General features: G+C 46.3%; 1 protein-coding gene across 4 annotated transcripts in view; it reads left to right on the forward strand.

The window, feature by feature from the left end:
- ZNF827 (zinc finger protein 827) overlaps positions 1-19670 on the forward strand; it is a 253072-nt gene extending 233402 nt beyond the window's left edge. The window contains exons 10-15 of one of the 4 annotated variants that reach the window (XM_020978296.2): positions 830-1001; positions 2844-3010; positions 10632-10823; positions 11325-11502; positions 13478-13544; positions 15476-15563. In XM_020978296.2, coding sequence (XP_020833955.1) covers positions 830-1001; positions 2844-3010; positions 10632-10823; positions 11325-11502; positions 13478-13502 — 734 coding nt within the window. In that variant the 3' untranslated portion in view covers positions 13503-13544; positions 15476-15563. Of the gene's footprint in view, positions 1-829; positions 1002-2843; positions 3011-10631; positions 10824-11324; positions 11516-13477; positions 13545-15475 lie in introns of all 4 variants that reach the window. The other 3 variants (XM_020978295.2, XM_020978297.2, XM_020978298.2) reach the window with 3 other exon arrangements.
- Positions 19671-20743: the final 1073 nt, after the last annotated feature.

The following is a 20743-nucleotide window of genomic DNA, read 5'->3' on the forward strand; positions in this document are numbered from 1 at the left end:
TCCAGTTTTCTCAGAGTACCATCCCCTCTGTTAACTTATTTGATCCTCATCAGAGTCAAGTAAGGCCAGAACTTTCTCCTTGGTTAGACCCAGTAACTTACCCAGCAGAGGAGGGGAAAATTAAAGAAAGGCCTTGCACTCCATTGCCGTTCAGTCAAACTTTTTTCCAGAGCTCAGGAAAATGAAGCAAGCCACTTTAATTTTCAGATGTTTGATGAAGCAAATGAATCCAGAATGACACTCCCCTCCCCCCACCCCACTCCAGGTTCAGTCCTGGAGCCTTCGTCTCACTTACATACTGGTGTCCATTAAGAAACCAACTGAAACTTTCCATTTTATATGTTGGAAATGAAGAAGAAAAATGAAAATTTTAAATAAAATTTGTCCATGAGTCAGGCCATTTTGTTTAATACTATTCAGTTTTTGATCCTCTTGGCTGACCTCGACCAGAGCTTAGAAAATGGCACAGCTTGCGCCTAAGTTGTGATCCTGTGGGCATTGTCCCTTCTCTTCCTGCTCCTGCTCTGCCTTTAACCCTTAAGAAGCATGGCCACAAATACACTGAGCGACAGAGGAGGCTGGATCCCCCCCAAATGTCCACACAGGCAGAGTCCCAAGGGGCTACAGAAAATGGGTCCAGTGGCCACATACCTGCCTGTTCAGCAAGACTCTCAGAAATTCACCCTTACGGGGGGTTCTGGTTTCCTCCTTGAAATGACACTCAACCCTTCCCTTGTGTGCACTCCAGCAGTGAGGCATCTAAGGGGATGTGATTGAATTTCTGATTTGGGGGCTGGGGTTTGCTTTCTTTGTGCTCCTTGTCCTGCAGAGGAGAGAAAATTCAAATGCCACTTGTGCCCCTACGCGGCGAAGTGCCGTGCAAACCTGAACCAGCACCTGACTGTCCACGCTGTGAAACTGGTGAGCACTGACACCGAGGACATTGTCAGCGCCGTCACCTCAGAGGGCAGTGATGGAAGGAAGCACCCTTATTATTACAGGTGAGGGCCAGCGACAGGCTCTGCCCCCAAGAGCCCCAGCTCTTGGCTGCCAGCCTGCTAGTGAGTGACAGTGAGGGGCCTCACAGCTCTGAGGGGTGGTCTGAACCATGCTTGGACTTCCCTTCTCCCCTGAAATGCTTTAAGCCCTGCAGCCTGAGGTGTCTGGCTCCAGGTCCTGGTTCAGTGGCTCTTGTGTGCCCCAGGGGAGAAGGAACTCTCTCTCCAATGACTTGGTGAGGTCAGGCCCCAAAGTGCTAAGTCAGAGCTCTGTGCAGCTGAGCACAACATCAGTGTACCTTCTAAGATTGGCAGGGAAAAAGAAGTAGCAAGAATGACTCTTAAAATCCTTGGATAAGGGGGACAGTGCTACATACAAATCATACCTACCCTTTTTGATTCATATCCACCCCACTTAAGAGTAAGAGTCTTAGAGGCAGCTAGTGGTCCAGTGGAAGATCTCGGATCACATCTGGCCTTAGATACCTCCTAGTGTGACCTTGGCCAAGTCACTTAACCTCTGTCTGCCTCCGTTTTCTCAACTCTAAAATGGGGATAAAATAACACCTACCTCCCAGGGTTGTTGTGGTGTCCAAATGAGGTAATGTTTGTAAAGCTCTCCCCACAAACCAGAAGCACGCACAGGTCCAGGAGCTGGCAGATAGTTTGGTTGCTATAAAACCAAAGTTTCTGGATCCTTCCTCCATCTGCCTAACCCTGGGAGGAGGCCAAAGAGCCTGGCTCTTTGATGTGCCATTATCCCAGTTATTTTCACAACTGTATGGCTTCTAGCAGGTCCTATAACAGACCTCCCCGGCATTCTGGGCACACCGTGCAGATCTGCGTGCACGGCACCACCATTCCTTACACGGGGGAGCTGTCCGGAGCCAGAGGAGGCTCCTGGGGTTTGCACGGGGCTCCAGGTTGCTCAGCGTACCTGCCCTGTTCAGCATCTTGGCAGGGCTGCACTACATCTTCCCGCCCAGAGGAATCAGCTAGGTGATGGGCAGCATCTGGAATCTGTAGTTTTTAATTAACTTTATGATTATTTAGCATCATTATAGCATGTATGGGATTGTTGTATTATGCCAGCACGTAATCCATTTGGCGGGGTGGCCGCTTTTTCAGAGACATTTCAGCGTGGAAGAAAAAAGAATGTTTCCAGTGGAAAAACTCAAGTCTTTTTTGGTGGGGAGAAGAGGCATTTGTAAAGTTGGGGCCTTCTGAGCACAGATGGAAACTGATGCTCTCTCTTTGTTAACACAAAGCCATGGCGAGCAACAACACAAAACAGAGGAACCCTAATGCTGCCAATTATGGCCAGGCTTGGCCCCAGAGAAAAGCTACGAGAAAGCTGCGTCTTACCGAATTGGGAGACATGGGGTGTGGAGCGCTGCTCGTGAGAACGTCAGACTTTGAACGCCTTTTCTCCTTTTCTTACTCTTTGTTGTAAGGCATGAGAGGCAACATAGTGTAGTGGACCGAGAAACAGCCTCAGGACCAGGGATAGATGGGTTCAGGACCCACCTCGGGTACACACTAACTGTTGAGTCACTGCGCCTGTGTTCAGGTCAGCTCTCTGTGAGTCTTAGAGAAGTATCCAGCCTGCATGGGCAGAGGGAGGGTTCCTCTTCTGAGAGTTCCCTATACTGATAAAATTCCAGGGCCACTCTGATCACTGCCCCGAAGGGGATAAATGCAGAATAAATATAGGTGATATAAAAACAAAAAGATTTAATTAAAAGTGTATTCTAAAAAAAAGCACTTGGTATTTCTTACCCTTCTTTCTATTTCTCCCTCCTGTCCTCTCTTTTCCTCTCCCTTTCTCTGGATTCTCTCTTCTAGTTGTCACGTGTGTGGTTTTGAGACCGAGCTCAACGTCCAGTTTGTCAGTCATATGTCCCTCCACGTGGACAAGGAACAGTGGATGTTTTCAATCTGCTGCACGGCGTGCGACTTTGTCACCATGGAGGAAGCTGATATTAAGGCTCACATCAGCGCCAAGCACACAGGTGACCATTGCTTTTTCTACCTCCCCAAATTGTTTTGTTTATGTTCTCTTTTTAAGATATTGATCTCACTTCCCAATGACCCTCTCCTCTCCTCCCATACTTCCCCAAAGAACCCTCATATAACAAAGAAGTCAGGTAAGGAAAACAAATAAACGTAATGGCTACATCTGAGTATGCCTCACTCTGCACCTGTAGTCCTCCACCTTCCTGCCAAGAGGTGGAAAGCATGCTGCAGGTTGTCATCCCAAGCAACCCCGTTCTTTTCCTTCCCTGGGTGCCTCTTCCCCTCCCATCCCCAGCCTCCTCTCATCTCATAAAGGGAAACCAGACCCCTCTGACTTTTCAGCTGTGTCCCTCCCATCTCCGCCAGAGACTGGCCTTTGCTTCCTCTGGGATACCTTCACCTCACCATATGCCAAGCAGAGGGTCATGTTGCATGCTCCCTGCAAAGCTAAGGAGGTGCCCACATTTTGAAGGACAAGAGCACTGCCATCCCCTTGCAGAACTGACTTGAGCAGCCCTGAGCTGATTGCCAGGCGTGGATTGCCCCTTGCTGGCTTGTAAGATTGTTAAGCCGTGGAAGCCACCAGGCCCAAGCCAGGTGGAGAGCTGCTCTCAAGCTGCTGGTCTCTAGAGCTGGGTTTTGCTGGCTGAGGCCCAAATGAAATCTTCCAGTCAGTGGTGAGTTCAAAACTTCTTGTTTTGAGGTTTCTGTGGCCCTGCTTTTTTCTAGTCCTGAGACATTCTGATCCTCCCCTCTGAGTTTTCAGCCCTCACCATGGTCCAGCATACCATCTGTGGCCTTTCTTCTAATGAAGCCAGTGAGGTCAGGGGTTGGAGAAGAAAACCCCAAACCTCCTGTAACTGTTCTGTTTCTCTACAGGCCATGGCAAAGAGCTGGCCAGTGATAGATACCCTTTCATTCCCCCTCTCACCAGTCTGGTTAACTTCCTCCACTTAATGATCTTAACATTTTGACTCCACGATGCAATTACCATCTCAGAAATGATGGTTACAAATGACACAGACGTGGAAGTCATTAAGGGAGAAGGAAGATGAGCTCCCCTCACATTTGAAACGCTCACACATTAAAACCCAGTTTGCTAACTGCTAGCCCTCTGTGTTGGGTCAGCCCCTTTATATCCCATCATCTGGATCAGTGAGACCCTGGAGCTGGAATTTCCCTGATGGTTGTGCAGATGACGTGTGAGGCCAACAAGAATCTGTCTTGTGCTTCTGAGGCTCTGTGGTGCCAACAGTAATAAAAGCTTGTTTGTGGCAGTAAATTGAGCAGATAAAACTTGGAGTCCCAGAGAGAAGGAGACAGAAGCAGAGAGATATACAGGAGAGGAGAGGGAAAGGGAGAGTCAGACAGGAGAGAGGGCGGGGTGGAGGGGGCGGAGGGAGAGAGAAAAAGGGAGGAAGAGAGAGATAAAGGGGAAGACAGAGAGACACACAGGAGAGAGGGAGGGGAAGGAGAGAGAGAGAGAGAGAGAGAGAGAGAGAGAGAGAGAGAGAGAGAGAGAGAGAGAGAGAGAGAGAGAGAGAGATACAGGAGGGGGGAGGGAGAGGGAGAGACAGACAGGAGAGAGGGCTGGATGGGAGAGAGAGGGTTGGGGGGCAGAGAGAGAGAGTCATTCTTTACAAGTAGCTTTCTGACCACGACCATGTTAGTATTATACACAGCAAGTGAGGTGGGGTGCCCATGTGAAAATTAAAGTGAGCATTTCTGTGATGAGTGGAAGAAAACCAGACTTGCTCTATGGCAGTGGGCCTTTTAAACATCCCAGCTTCCTTTCTTCAGCTCACCACCCTCTCTCCATCCTCTTTTGTACCCTCACACAAATATGGCTGTACCCAGCAGGAACTACCTCCCAGGGGACTATGCCATCTGTTATGACTAGGATTGTGTATTTAGGAAGAGTTGGATTCAAATTTAACCTATATCCATAGAGGACATCTGTTGCTAACCACTGACCAGTCTTAAATGTGGTCATTTCCTGAGCACCAAGCCCCAGCCCTCCCATCCCCCCCACCTCCCTCACTCCTACCTCCTTGTTCCTAGGTTTGGGCTCTTCACTGAGCAGAGGGCTGAATTAGCGTCATTTTCTGTTACCTCTACCAGTATTCTCAATTCCAACTCAGATCTATATGGTGCTTTAAGATTTTTATAAAGTACTTTCCTTACGACAACCTTGTGAGGTAGGTATTGCAGATATCTTTATTATCAGTATTTTAAAGAAAAAGGAACTGAGACCCAGCATGGTGAAATGGGAAGAGCCTTGGATTTGGAACAAGGACTGCAATTCAAATGCCATCTCTGCTACTTAGTAGCTATGTGACCTTAGCCACAGTTTCCTCATATGTAAAATGGGCATATTGGAATAGGTGACTTCTAAGGCCCCTGCTGGCTCTAACTCTGATTCTTTGATTCAGGTCAGCGTGTCAGAGCCATGATTTCCTCCTCCACCTCCATCTCCCCGGACTCTTAAGTCCAATGACAGCTGGACAGCTACTGGTTGGGAACATTGTAGAGATTCTTGATCAAGTATCCTTTGGACTCAGTGGTCTTTGGATGTCATCTCTGAGATTCTGTGACCTTTGTCCCGCTGCCCCATACTCATCTCTAGTATTGTCCCCATTTTATAGATAACTGTGGCTTTGAGAGAGAAAATTAGGCTCCTCATTTTACAGATAAGGAAACTGAGACCCAGAGAGGGCAAGTGACTTGCTCAGATCCACACAGGATGTTAGTGGCAAAGCAGGAACTGGAGTCTAGGCCTGCTGGCTTCCACTCCAAGGATCAATCTCCTTCTGCACTACCCTGGGGCTCCCATCAGAATCAGATCACACTGTTTTAGAAGTGGAAAGGACTTCAGAGGTTGTCCAGATCATTTTCATTATATGTTATGTGTGATATGCATGTCGATCTGTATCTGTTTATACATATGGTAGCCCTGCTGTTGCAACATTGTCTGTTCTGTTTATATGTACATGCACACATACATACATACATACATATATACATACATGCATATGTACATACGGTATATTCTGTCCTTGTGAATCTGTCTCCTCTTTTTTTAAAATAAGCTCCTTGGGGGCAGGGATTGTTTCACTTTTATCTTCATATCTCTGGCATCTGGCACGTAATAGACGTTCAATTAGCACTTGTCGACTGATGATACAAATTTAGATTTGGTGGACCTGATTCATGCACTGGATAATATCTATATGCTGAAATGACCTGACATGTCACTGCTGGCTTATGAGGAAAATGTTAGTTGGCACCAAGCACACTCCCTTCCTGGCACATAGTCAGTACTCGATAAAAGGTACTTGAATGTGTAAGTCAATAGCAGCATTATAAGGCGTCAACACCACTTTTAAAGGATATATTAAAATGTGCCTTCCTCTTCTTATCTGCCACACACACACACACACACACAGGCAGGATAAAGATAGATCAGTAGAGGGGCAGCTGGGGGCACAGTGAATAGAGCATGGGCCCTGGAGTCAGGAGGACCTCAGTTCGAATCCAGCCTCAGACAGGTAATGCTTCCTAGCTGTGTGACTCTGGACAAATCACTTAACTCCAGTTGCCTCACTAAAAAAAAAAAAAAGATACAGCATTAAAGAAAAAGCATTAGATCAGAAGACCTGGGTTTGAGTCTTAGTTCTGGATGCCAAGATGACAAATTATTTAACTTTCCAAAATCCAGTGTTTTCATCTGTTAAATGGAGATAATAATATTTGTCTTAGCTCCCTCCCAGGATTGTGAAGAAAGAGACTTGTAGATTATAAAGAACTATAGAAATATGAGTCATCAGCTTAAGGAAATAGGTGGGAAGACATAGCCAGAACTATTGGGTTGAGAATAAGGAAAATCTGGAATGTTTTTCCTTCTTGTGATAGCATTTGACCTCAGCACTTTTACAAATTTATTAATTTGTTATCATTCGGTAGCTGTGTCTAATGTCAGTAAGCTTTAGGGCATACAGGCCTGTTTTTAAAGATAGTAATTGAAATGTTAAAAAAAATTTAGTTCTCAAAAGCAATTTAAAGCAATCATTTATTGGATAAGCTAGCCTCAAAAGATGGATTTGGCAAAACAATTCTAGAGATGTATTCAGTACCTCACAGAAAATGTTCTGTTCATTTCTAAAATACAGCTGTACTGGTAAGTAGAATCCATAATAGATTGGCAGTACTGATATTAAATTAATTACTCCTTCAAAATACCCTAGAGTCCTAATTTCCTCTAGTATTTTACAAAGAGAGCATTCTCAGTATTCAGAAAGAAGGAAGCAAGTGCCAGAAGAAAGGCTCATCTTTTTAATACTCTACTAGTGGTGGTGTGGCTGTATCATGTAACACTAGAATCTCCAAAGAACTAAAAATGAGTATTACTCAGAAGATAAAGGAGAGATGCATTTGGGGTGTGAGCAAGCTGCAGCATATCACAAAGAAGGGACTGCAAAGAAAAAGTAGAAGACAGAAAGTCATCAAAGAAATGAACAATCCACAAAGAAGATGGGCCAGCCCGTGGCAAGACTGAGGGAGCTGTGTGCTCCATTGGTGTCCTCATGATTTCAGGAGAAGGCAAGAAAAGGCTTAAACATATTGGGTGGAACCTATGTGATGAACTTAGGGGAAGAAATGATCAAGTGTCGACCAGGAAGGATGGGCAGGAATCAGTGACAATCAAGATCATTGGAAGAAGTACCCGCCCACCTTGGCATCAGAGATCCCTACGAATACTGAGTCTACCCTTCCTCACTGGTACCTTATCTGAGAATTCTGGCCAGGCAGGCATAAGAAGACCTAAGAGTGTGAGAGAACCTCCAAAGAAGCCTTGTTTCCTATTGATCAATTCAGTCTTAAGTCTGAGCCAGACTGCCAGGAAGGGAACTAAAAAAGAGAACCATCTTACAGATGGTTGGCTTCAAGGAGTTAGCTTCAAGGTACTTCACTTCAGTCCTTCCATGGATCTGGGATCTCAACATTGTAGGTACTCCCTGCAATGGAGAACTAGACATGAGGCCAAAACAACTGAGTTCAAATCCTGCCTTAGCGGAGCAGCTAGGTGGCACAGTGGATAGAGCACTGGCCCTGGAATCAGGAGGACCTGAGTTCAAATCCAGCCTCAGACACATAACACTCACTAGCTGTGTGACTCTGGGCAAGTCACTTAACCCCGATTGCCTCACCAAAACAAACAAACAAAAAATCCTGTCTTGGACATTCAATGAACTTTATGGCCTTGGATACATCACTTAAATCTCTCTTAGCCTGTCTCTTCATCTGTAAAATTGGGGATAAGAGCACCTCACAGGGTTCTTGTGAAGATTAAGTGAAATAATCATGTAAAATGCATTGAGTGCTATATAAATGCTAACTGTTGTTGTTATTATTGTACTGTACATCTCACAGTCCCTCCACACCTTATTCTGTGTGATTCTTTTTTTTTAAGCTTTTTTTTAAGGCAATTGGGGTTAAGTGACTTGCCCAGGGTCACACAGCTAGTAAGTGTCAAGTGTTTGGTCTGAGGCTGGTTTTGAACTCAGGTCCTCCTGACTTTCAGAGCCAGTGCTCTATCCACTGCACCACCTAGCTGCCCCCATTCTGTGTGATTCTTAACCACGTCCTCTACAGGTGATCTACTCAATGCATTGGAAGCCTTCCTTGGGGCTCTCTTACATTTTATTGCTACTACTGTCCAGCATTTAAGCCATCCATCCATCCATCCATCCATCCATCCATCCATCCATCCATCCATCATTCCTCACTCTTCCTACAAGATACGTTTTCCAATGCTTGCGCCTAGAATGGAGATTTCTAGAAACCAATATTTAGACTTAGAGTGTCAGCTGTGCTTTCTTCTGTCATTGGGAAATAGGGTTTAGATAGTCCTTGAGCACAAGCCCCAAGTCACAATTCCTAGGCAACTTAACCTGGATCAAAGTTCCATCAATTATCATTGTTCATCACCTCTCATTAATGTGGCCTCAATTAGGAGAAATTCTAGTAGTTGCTGAATCAAGAATCAAAGGTTATGGTTAAAAGGGGGAAATGGGTTGGAGGATTGCAGGTATGGAACGTTGCATGCATTGTCCCTCTTAGGGACTTTTGCTTGACTGTTTTATATTTGTTTCAGCCCTTCTTTGTAGGGCTTAGGTGGATAGGGGTGAGTCTAGAAGTCTAGAAGTGACTGAAAGGAAAAAAGGCAATAACAAAGCTTATTTTTATAGATAGATATGCACAGAAGAGAACAGAGGAAGTTCAGAAGGAAGCACAAACAAGCAGGACAGGTTTGAAAGTAATATGTTGCCTTTATTATATGCTTTTTTAAAGTACTATGTACATAATGGAAATTCATGTTGTCACATATAATCCTCTCTTTGTGTATTACTTAGTGTTTGGAAATATTCATTTTGGGCAGCTGGTATTTATGAAATTCAGAGTAAAAACAAATGAATACCTGTGTATATGGAAAGAGACAAAAAACAGTGAGAGCAGTCAAAATGCAGCCTCATGTCCATCTTCAGTAGCGAGCTAGAACTGGGCACAGATGCTTTCTACACCATGGCGGCATGGAACCAAAATTGCTTTTGTCCAAGGAGCTTCTGCCTCTTCTGTGCCCTTTTGAAGAGCCCTTCTCCTTCAGAGTGGGGTTTTTTTCCTGCAACCTCTTTTATTCACTTCCATATAAATCCATATTCAGCCGCCTCCTGAGTGACCTGGGGCAGATCCCTGCATCTTGCCAGGCCTTGGTCCCCTTCCCTTCTGTAACATCAGATGGCTAACTTGGATGCCTTCTGAAGTCACTCCCAGCTTTGCCTCTGTGATCCAGGGGTCCTCCTCTAGGTCCCCACCCTCCTGCTCCTCTCGGATGGCACCATCTCCTCATCACCTGCTCACCTCCAAACTCACCCAACGCCTAGTGCTTCCCAGACCTCGAGAGCAGCATCACAGAAGTATTCCTACTGGGAGGCCTGCGGTGCAGGAAGGAGATGCTGGGGATGGTGTGATCTGAGCCAGGGAAGTCACATCACAATTGGATTGTTCTGCAGCCAGTAGAGGCAGCGAGGTGGCCTAGAGGAAGACCTCAGCTCAGCTCTGGCCGCGGGTCCTCGCTAGCTGTGTGTCCCTGGGCAAGCTGCCTGCCTCAGCTTCTTCAACTGTAAAATGGAGATGATAATGGCACCTACCTCCCAGGGATGTTGTGAGGACCAAGTGAGATCATATTTGTAAAGCACTTAGCACAGTGCCTGGCACATAGTAGGCATTTAATAAGTGTTTCTTTCCTTTCCTCCATCACTGTAGCAGCCACGCCCTTCTAGGATTTGACATCACTAGCATCTATGTATAGACACATCCTTTAGCCACTCCTCTGCCCCAGGCCCCAACCTCCAAGCCAGCAGAGGCAGGGAAGATGCTTGCTCCCCTCCATCCTCGCCGCCAGATTCCCTAGCCCCCGCCGGAACCCCACTGCCCTTTGTGTGTGTGTGTGTGTGTGTGTGTGTGTGTGTGTGTGTGTGTGTGTGTATACATTTTTGATTTGCTGTGTTCGATCTTGCCTTGCTGAATAATGGGGCATCTGCTTGTCTTATCCTTCAGGGGAAGAGAGGAAGACTCCCAGTGAATCCAACAGTCCTTCTTCATCTTCTCTGTCGGCACTTAGTGATTCAGCTAACAGCAAAGATGACTCGGACATCACCCAGAAAAACAAGGGAGGGAACAACCTACTGGTCATTTCCGTAGTGCCTGGGAGCCAGCCCTTAATGAACACAGAAGAAAAGTCAGAGAAAGGTAAAGGGAGACGGGACACCCTGAGCCCCTTATCTGCCCATCCTGTTGTTGTCAGCCGCCATCCAGCAGATTAATGGAGGCTTGAAAATAAGGCCCGGCCGATGGCAACGAGGCAGCAGGCCTGGGAGGCTGAAAGGCCAATGGCAGGGGATGTTTGTTTGTTGTGAAGGGGATTTTTGTTCAGGTGCAGGGTGGAGTAGATGACCTCCAAGTTCATTCCCTTCCAGCTCTGAGAGTCTAATTTTGACTGCTATGGTTTTTTTTTTAAATTATTATTACTTTTGGGGTTGATTCTTATGTGAGCCAGTGTCTGAGGGCGAGGGCGGATGCTCAAGTCATACTCCAGTCTTCTCTCAGCCTAGGAGGTACAACTGGAGGTGGTGATGTAGAACAGGCAAGAAGAGGGACCCTGGGGGGTACAAGCAGTGTGACCAGCCCCTTCTCATGCTCTCCTCTCCTCTGCACCTCTCCCCCAACCTACACACACGTTGGTCCTTTCAGGGTTCGAATGTGTTTTCTGCAACTTCGTCTGCAAGACGAAGAACATGTTTGAACGCCACCTGCAGATCCACCTTATCACACGGATGTTTGAGTGTGACGTGTGCCACAAGTTTATGAAGACTCCCGAGCAGCTGCTGGAGCACAAGAAATGCCACACTGTCCCCACTGGTGGGCTCAAGTAAGGAAAGCAAGTACCGAACCTTTTACTGCGTTGTTCAATCCCCTACCCTGCGGGCAGAGACTGGGCTGGACAGGCTGCGAGGGGGGGCAGCGTCAGGGCACACCATCCTCTCCGCCTGGTGTGGGTGGGGACTGTCCTTTGTGGGGCCTTAGATGGCCATGGATTCCGCAGAGCTCCCAGGAGCAGGCCAGACGAGGTACAGAGGGACGGGGAGGCGAGTTAGGCTGCGTCAGCCATCCGTCCGTTCACGAGGATGACATCAATGAGAGAATCATTAACTTAGAGCTGGAAGGAACGTTAGAGGTCACCTAATCCCACCCTCCACATTTTACAGATGAGGAAACTGAGACCCAGGAAGGTTAAGTGATTTACCCACAGTCACACTGGAGAAGAACCAAGATTATAGTCCAGGTTCTCCAATTCCAAATCCGGTGCCCTTCTCACTATGCAGCTGCCTCTCTTATTCCTTATACTACGGGACTTTTATTTGGAGTGACTTTTAGTGATTACAGGGTACAGGGTCCCCCCTACCTGTTTCTATCAGTACAACAGCCTTTCTATCTCATTATCACAAAAAAAAAGTCCCATCCCTAATGCATCTCTCTTGTTGTTTAGAAGGCCTGACATTATCTGTTGAGCAAATATATATATATATATATATATATATATTTTTTTAAATTCAGTCATAGCAGCAAGTAGAACAGGTAGGAATGTGTCTCGGTGATAGAGCTATGCCCAGTGGATCCCTGCAACCCCTAGGGCAACCATTCTTCCCCAAGAAAGGAAAGGTGTAGACTTAAGCATTCAAAGAGATGTCATCTCCAGGCACACCCTCCCAAGGGTCCTTGGTTGTATTTATCATCATTAACCAGAATTTTCTGTGTGCCTACTGTGTGCCAGTCAAACCAACAAATAACGATGGGGCCTACTGTGTGTCTGGCCTCCCACCAGTAGGCCAACTGCTACTGAAGGAAGGCCAGAAAAGATTTGACTACAGTTCTTATCTTAGAGTCATAAAGTCCAGGTCCATACTTTGATACCAAAAGTATAGCTCATGCCCACAAGATACTCCCAACTTAGAAAACAACCTAGAAAAAGGACAAAAAACCCCACCATTCTGTAGAGTTCAGCCTGATTCCATGGAACAAAGGGCAGAGAAGATGAACAGGAAAAGCTTGGTGAGGCTAGGAATCAGTGCTTAAGCAGAGCTCTGACTACGTGACCTCATGCACGTGTGTACACACATGCATACCTGCATGTACATAGACATACAACACAGTGCCTGCATGCATATATACACATGCACACGCATATGCATGTACACATGTTTCCCCAGGGCTTCTTCCCTCACCCACCTAGCTGGCCCAAGCAGAGGCTAGGATAAAATATTTCTTCTTAGCACTTACCTCACCTGTCTGTTAGCACATAGCATGTAAGAAAAGATACACAATATTCTTTTTCTTAAGCAAGATTTTGTTATGGTGGGGGTGGGTGTTGAAGGGGTTTGGGAAGCAAGTTGGGGAGGGGGAGGAGTTGGGAGGGTTAGTGGATGGAGGGTCATCTTAAAGGAACTGGGGGTTTATTTTATGATTCAAGAGAGCTGAGGGTGGAGGATGGATTGGCCATGTTGTCAGGATTACACCCAAGGCTTGCTCAGGAATTGGCTGCCATTTGCGCGTGCACACACACACACACACACACATACACAAACACCCCTCCTCCTTCTTAAGTATATGCAAGTATTTCTTTTTTTTCTGTGATTGGACTAGTGCGCACTGCCCTTTTCCCAATAGCCCAATCACACACGTTAATGTGTTGGCACCTGATATTTGTGGCTTTGCCAGTTGGCCTTCTCAGAGGGCCCTAGAAATCAGGAGCCTCTAGATCTGATGGGGGAGAATGCACAATCAACTCTGATTCTTCTGTTGTACAGACACTTCCCGGGCGGTGCTAACAATCCCCTGTGTACTAGTTTATGTTCTAGGATGACCAAGTAGAAGAATTCTTTGAAAAAATTGCTAATGCCTTCTGGCTATACAGTGAGTCTCTGTTTTTGTTTTGTTTTGTTTTGTTTTTTTTCTTGCCATGCCAGAGAATTAATTTGCCTGAGAAGGGTGTGTTTAAAATTAATAATGGGAGCACAGAAGAAAAAAAAATAACCTTACCACTTTGCTTGAGCTGCAAAAGAAAGATTGAGCCATGAGTCGCAGAAATGTCCTTAAAACAAAATGTAGTACCAACAGCAAAATTGTTGTTTTGGAGATGGGGCTGCTGTTTTCTATAGGCTCTTCATGTTACAGATCCAATCCGATTGTTTCATTAGTTTTACAGATCAAATTTGATGATAGTATTACTCTTTTTAGAGGGGCAGGGGCCTAGCTCAGAACAGTCGTCAGTTTTCATCTCCTTCAGGGAAAGCCCAGCTTGTGGTTCAGGATCCTGTGGGCCCCTCAGTACAGAATGGGCTTTTCTTTCGTACACACTTGAATTCAACAGACAGTCATTAACTGCCTCTGTGTACCAGAAATATGCTAGAACTGGGGAATACAAAGGCAAAAGCAAGAGGGTCTCTGCCTTCAGGAAGCTTCCATTCTACTGCTCCTGCTTCCTTCTGGGAGTAGAGGCTGCCTAGCGTGTTTTCTGCTGAGGAGTCCTAGGCAGTGACTTGTAGAAGGCACTCTGGGCTTCGTCTCTGAGATCTTGTTTGAGTGAGTGCCGATCCCATGCCGTCATACAAACCATTCGCTTCCCGCAGCAGATTTAAGAGGAGGGACGGAAAGGAGGCCATAATCGTGGCCTCGACCCCTGCTCCAAACCTTTCTGAGAGGTGAGGGGGGAGGAGGTAGAATCCTTACTTTGTAGGATGAGGAAACTGAGGCAGAGAATGGAGAATGACTTAGCTCAGGACACCGAGCTTCAGCTGGAGAACTAACAGAGCTGGGGTTGAATCTCATCTCTCCCAGCATCCAGTTCAAAGGGCTTAAAGGACTTTTTTCTGCATATATGTACATATTTGAGAGAGAGAGAGAGAGATGTATGTATGTCTATATATGTATATATGTACACATATAGATACACATATATATATGTATATACACACACACATATATATATATATATATAGAGAGAGAGAGAGAGAGAGAGAGAGAGAGAGAGAGAGAGTCCCTCCTCTATGCTCAGAACTGTTGAGATGGAAAGGCCAGGCAAGGAAAGACACAGAAGAAGTAAAAAACATGGTCCCTGTGCTCAGAAAGCTCCCAGTCTAGTTGACATTATCTAATGGAGTTGGGAGCCTGATATCCTCAGGCTACCAAACAGTGGTCATGCCTCTTGCCTCCCACCCCTAAGGCATGTGGTGAGCCCCCTTCTTTTCTCCTTCCTCCCAGACTTCTTGCTTTTTTTCTCTTCCTTTCCCTTGAGAAAGCCGTGGCTCTAACCCATGAGTTTTGTGAGCACGCACAGAGAAAGTGTTCTGCTTCTAACAGTCCCTGTCATAAGCACGATTCCACCCTTTGTGTGACTTTTTGGAATGCTAGAAGTAGCTCTTCCCCCTGTGAGCTCTCCCCTCCTGTGTGTGCCTGGTGTGGTGCATGACAAGTTGACACTGTGTTCTTTATTCCCCCTACCTTGAAGGACCGATACCTGTGGGGGTGGGGTGGGGGTGGGGAGAGCAGAGGAGAGGTAAGGGAGGGAAGCTACCTGCATCTGCTCTCAGTCCTTTTCTCCCCCTCACGATGGCCAGGGTGTCCACTTCCAGCCAAGAGGCCCGACTTGGGCCGAGCTTACCTAGGTCAGGGCGTACTTTATTTGCAGTGAAAGATGAAGGGAGGGACCCAAAGGAAATCCACCCCAAGAGGCAGCTGGGCTGGGCTGAAGGGGTTGGAAGGTGGTGTGTAGGAAAGAGCCGGGGAGGTTTGGGGGTGGAGGCAGCCGCCAGCTGAACCTCCCCTGTCATCTCATCCCTTGGCAGGTGCCCATTTTGCATTTACTCCACCAACCGCCCCGCAGCCATGGAGTGCCACCTGAAGACCCACTACAAGATGGAGTACAAGTGCCGGATCTGCCAGATGGTCAAGGCCAACCAGCTGGAGCTGGAGATGCACATTCGGGAGCATCGCCTTGGCAACCACTACAAATGCGACCAGTGTGGCTACCTGTCCAAGACAGCCAACAAGCTCATCGAGCATGTGCGTGTCCACACCGGGGAGCGGCCCTTCCACTGTGACCAGTGCAGCTACAGCTGCAAGCGCAAAGACAATCTCAACCTGCACAAGAAGCTGAAACACGCCCCACGCCAGACCTTCAGCTGCGATGAGTGCCTGTTCAAGACCACCCACCCGTTTGTCTTCAGCCGCCACGTGAAGAAACACCAGAGTGGGGGGGACTGTGTGGAGGAGGAGAAGAAGGGCCAGAGTCTGGCCCCCAAGGACCCTGCTCCTGGGGGTCCCCTCCTTGTGGTGGGGAGGTCCCGGAACCTTTTGTCTCCCCTCTCGATCATGTCCGCCTCCCAGGCCTTGCAGACAGTGGCACTGTCAGCTGCCCACGGCAGCAGCTCAGAACCCAACCTGGCGTTCAAGGCCTTGGCTGTCAACGGCTCCTCTTTGCGCTTTGATAAGTATCGGAACTCAGATTTTGCCCATCTTATTCCCTTGACGATGCTTTACCCCAAGAACCACTCGGATCTCACATTCCACCCTCCCCGACCTCAGACTGCACCTCCTAGCATCACCTCACCTAAACACTCCTTCCTTGCCTATCTCGGATTAACAGAAAGGGCAGAGACTGTCTGAGGGCAGCCTTGTTTCTGTACCAAAAACCAACACACACACACACTCACACACACACACCACAGCTCCAGCAGGTATATGTTGCTGCAAAACCCAGAGACAGACGGGGGTCTGCACCCTGTGTACTGTATATCGTTCATGAGGTTTAGAGAAGCGGCCCTCTGAGCGTGCTTATTGCATTGACACGAAAGCTGCTTGATTCAGCCTTCGGAGAGGTGACCTGTTGCATTCTTCTACCTTCAGAGGCATGTCTTCCCCCCACCCCCTTCCCTGCCCCTCGCTTTTTTCTTGAAGAAATTTTGCCTCGTCAGTCAAAGGCTGACGAGAGTGTCCTCAATGGCAATCAGCACTTGTAAGGTGACATACTGGTGCATTTTCATTTTGTTTGGGTGAGTTGGCTGCGTGAGTGAGTGTGAGTGCTTACTGGCAAAGCGAGAATGTGTCAGCTCCCGGGCCTTGCTGTTTCTGTTGCCTGTTCTTTGTCCTGGCTTATTTCCTGAGGAGGAACTTGTTTTCCTCGATGGGTTGGTACATTGCCCTTGCCTCTTTCCCCAGGGTCCTTCAACACCTTCCCCTCTATGGTTCTGAGCACCAGGATTGTAGGGCCCAGGGCTTAAGCTGATGAAGGGATTGACCAGCCTCTTCAGTATTGCCTGAGATTTCTAATAGAACATCGAACCTCACCCTCTGATCTTCACTGGCTGTGAAGGTGAGGGGATGGGGCAGTCCATCTGGAAGAAATAACTCAGCACAGCAGCTGATGGCACCAAACATACCGCACGTGGGCGTCCACGCACACACCCGCGTGCATGCACACCCATGGATACGATCTTTATGGTAAGGGCTCCAGAGAGTGTGACTTTTTGAAAGGGCCGATCAGATACATCCCACATTAATGCAATGGTTATCGTTTGGTTTGCAGGAACCATTTGGTATGAGTGAAAAATTGGATGTTGGTTATAACCAGTCAAGGGGAGTGAAATGGGGTTTGGATAAATTCTGGGTATAAATGCTCAGACTAAAAAAACAAAAGGCAGGTTTGCACAGTGCTTTTAGACTTGCACTAGCTTGTGTTTCTCATCTGAAAAACAAAAGGGAAGGAAAGGAAAGGAAAGGAAAAGAAAAGAGGAAAAAATGGACCTCTTCTTTGGGATGGAGACTGTGTCAGAAAAGTTAATTTAAAACTCCTTTAAACTGTAAAGACACGACAAAAGGTGCTGTTTGAACATACTGTTCAGTTCTATGCCCCTCCCCACCCCCAGCCCTACCCCCAGCAAAAAAAAAAAAAGTCTCAGTTGTATTTGCAGATCTTCTGGCTACATGTATATTCTCCTCCATGTTATCGGTAAAAACGGTATTCCATTTGGTTAATGCCTGGTAGGACGTCCCCTGCTAGGAAGCTAACTTTAGACTTATTTAAAGCTCTTATGTTGTGGTCATTAAAATGACAACGTCTACGCAGCACTTTATTGTAGCAAGAATCGGATATGGATTGGTTGCGGAACCCTTCGTTGATCTGGGAAGGCAACAGGTGATTTTAAAAGAGAATCTTCGAGTATTTTCATTGCTTTTGTATTTTTAAGACAACAGGATTTCCAGTGTGAAACAGGCCTAAAGAGCAGGAAAGAAATTGCTTTGTATAGTAATGGGAAGTCTAGAAAATGAATTTTTATATATATATATATATATATATATATTATTTATCTCTTGAAAGGAGCTGGTGTACAGGAGGGATGCTTTCTTATTGTGTTGCTGTTTTCCCACAGTGTGCTAGCCTAGAATTGGGATTTGGTTTGGGTTTGTTTTGGGTTTTTTTTTGTTTTGTTTTTTGTTTGTTTTTTTCATCTGTTTCACCAGGAAAAATAAAGTAGCTCTGATTTTTCTTCCTCCAGGCAATTCCCTTTACTGACTGCCACCTTGAACTTGGTACAGTTCTACAGGTAGCCAGATGACTGTACTGTCTAATCCTCACTGTAGGCTGCCCCTCCCCCAGTCTCTTACCTTTCCCCACCCCCTGGCAGGTGTGTTCCAGTCCCCTGGGGGAAAGCCTGTTCTGTGCACTAGGTGAGCCTGTTTACACTAAGGAGAAAGGTGGACTGGGGCTGGAGGGAGGGCTTCAGAAGGTAAGGAGGATGAGGCTCCTGTCTGCTCCTCCCCCCCACCTCCCCCAGCCATTTTTTCCTCAGTTTTGTTCTTAGCAAGTGGCCATTGGAGGCCTGGGATTTGACCTTGCCATGGCAATGTTTCTCAGTTGAAAATGCAGTACATACACTCCAAGAAATTCCGGGGCAGCTGGGGCAGGGACTGGGTGAGGGTGGGTGTGGGGGATGGGGGAGGAAGGTGGAGGAAGCCTTATTTTTAAGAAGCAATTCTTTGAATTCCCCATGTAATGGAGGAGAACTTGCCACTGTGCAATAGTCTGCTTTCAAAGTGACCCGTTCGGTGGCAAAAGGCTAATACGAGAGGGACTGGCCATGCCCAGGACCTTTCCACAGAGGCAGATCACACTACCACACTGACAGGGGCACCCTGAAAAGGGGAGACCTGGCTGGCTAGGATCGTTAGGAGCAGGTCTGACCGGAACCTGGCCGTGCAATAGGAAGTTGGGCCAAGAGGCAGAGCCCGAGCCGAGCTCAAGGGGAAGGAGACAACCTCAACACTCAAATGCCATGCATTTCTCTGTTTGCCACGGAACCCGTATTTTTGAACGGCCTAGTCACGCTTAATGTAATTGGGCAACTTTGTTTAGCACTTTGGAAAGATTCCCCCTCCCCTTTCTGATAAATTATAAAAGTTTTCTGAGTGAGAAAAAAAAAGGTGTGTTTGGAGTTTGTTTGGTTTTTTTATATTATTATTATTATTATTGTTATTGTTAATAAAGGAGAGTATTTACAGAAATTTTCAGGATTCGCCTAGATGAGCCGTCCCATGAATTGGTATGCATTTTGAAGCTCAGGGAAGGCTGTGTCCCCACAGAGAATCCTTTCCCTATTTAAAAAAAAAACCCAGAAAACAAAAAACATTAACATTTTGGGAGGAATCCAACCACCAACTAATGTCATCCCTGTTTTCACTATGCATTCTTTGATGAAGGCTAACTTATTTTTCCATACGGTAATGCAGTTAAAGTTCTCAGCACTTTCTTTCTTCCTTCGGTCCTTTTTTTAACTTGTATTATGTTCAAAAGATCACGCTGTCGAGGTTTGTGTACATTACTGAAAATTTGTATTGTATAAAGCTTTTTGCATTCTAAGGCTGTACAGGGTCATTTTGACAGTAACTGGTATATTCCTACGTTGCATCTTATGTTGCATTGCCAATTTATAGTGTATCCAGTTTGGAAGTACAATATACTCTAATTAAAAAAGGTTGGCTATACTCTGGCTTCTTTTTTCTTTCTTAGGCTGTAATCCTTGACTTGAACTTTCCAGTTGTTTGGAAGAATTAGGGAATCATAAATTTAAAACTGGAGGGGAATTTTTACAGATCATCTAGTTCAAAAATGAGGGAGTAGAATTCAGCGATCTGTACTTTTTAAAAATGTAGGGATAACAAAAGTATCATAATTTTTGGTATTCTAGAATTTCATAATTTTAGTATTTGAAAATTTCACACAACTTTGGATATTCCAAAATTTAAAATTTCCTAAAATTCATAAAGCACTTAAGTAGAGTGCCTGGCACATGGTAGACACTTAATTAATGCTTGTTCCCTCTAGTTGGTAGCAAACAGTGTGTACCAGCCCATGTCCCCCTATCATCCTCTGGATGCAGCCTATGCTCAGTTCCAGTCAACCTACTCCCCGGGACCCTCTCAAGGTAGGGATAGTTCTATGCCCCTTGCCAGCAGGAAGCAGTTTCAGAAGCCAAGACCTTCACCCCTTACCCCAAAAGAATTTGGGTCCCATTTATTTGAGGGGAGAATGATGGGGATGAGAGCTGAACCCCTAAAAGGAAAAGACCATGTCTTTGGAATCTGGACCCCAAAAAGGAAAATACCTGGACTTTCCCAAATCTCTGGCATTTGCTCGAGACTGTAATCCACTTAACTGGTCTTTCATTGTGGCTAAACCCCAATCTCCCAATTCTGTTGGCCACTTCCCACCCTTAATCCTATCTAGACTCCATTCTCCCTTGGCCAAAAGTGGTCTGGGTCCCTGGAGTTCTGTTACCTCACAGTCATCCCAGCTTACTGGCCATTCCCATCCAGCTCCTCAGACTCCTCCTCCAGTCACCCCAGACTACTTGGCCACTTCTAGACCCTTCCCACAGGCTTTCTGTATATAAGATTCATCTTGTCTCCACTAAGGTACTCAGATTCCTTAAAATCTGGCCCACTTGCATTAGCAGTACAAATGCTTAGATTCCTTAAGACTCGGGCCAATATGGGGGATTCTTTAAATTTCACCCACCCCCGATTAATATTCTAATAAACCTTGCCTTTGGCTGGAA

The sequence above is a fragment of the Phascolarctos cinereus genome, unplaced genomic scaffold, assembly GCF_003287225.1.
Source record: "Phascolarctos cinereus isolate Bilbo 61053 unplaced genomic scaffold, phaCin_HiC Scaffold_9;HRSCAF=440, whole genome shotgun sequence".
NCBI classification, from domain to species: Eukaryota; Metazoa; Chordata; class Mammalia; order Diprotodontia; family Phascolarctidae; genus Phascolarctos; species Phascolarctos cinereus.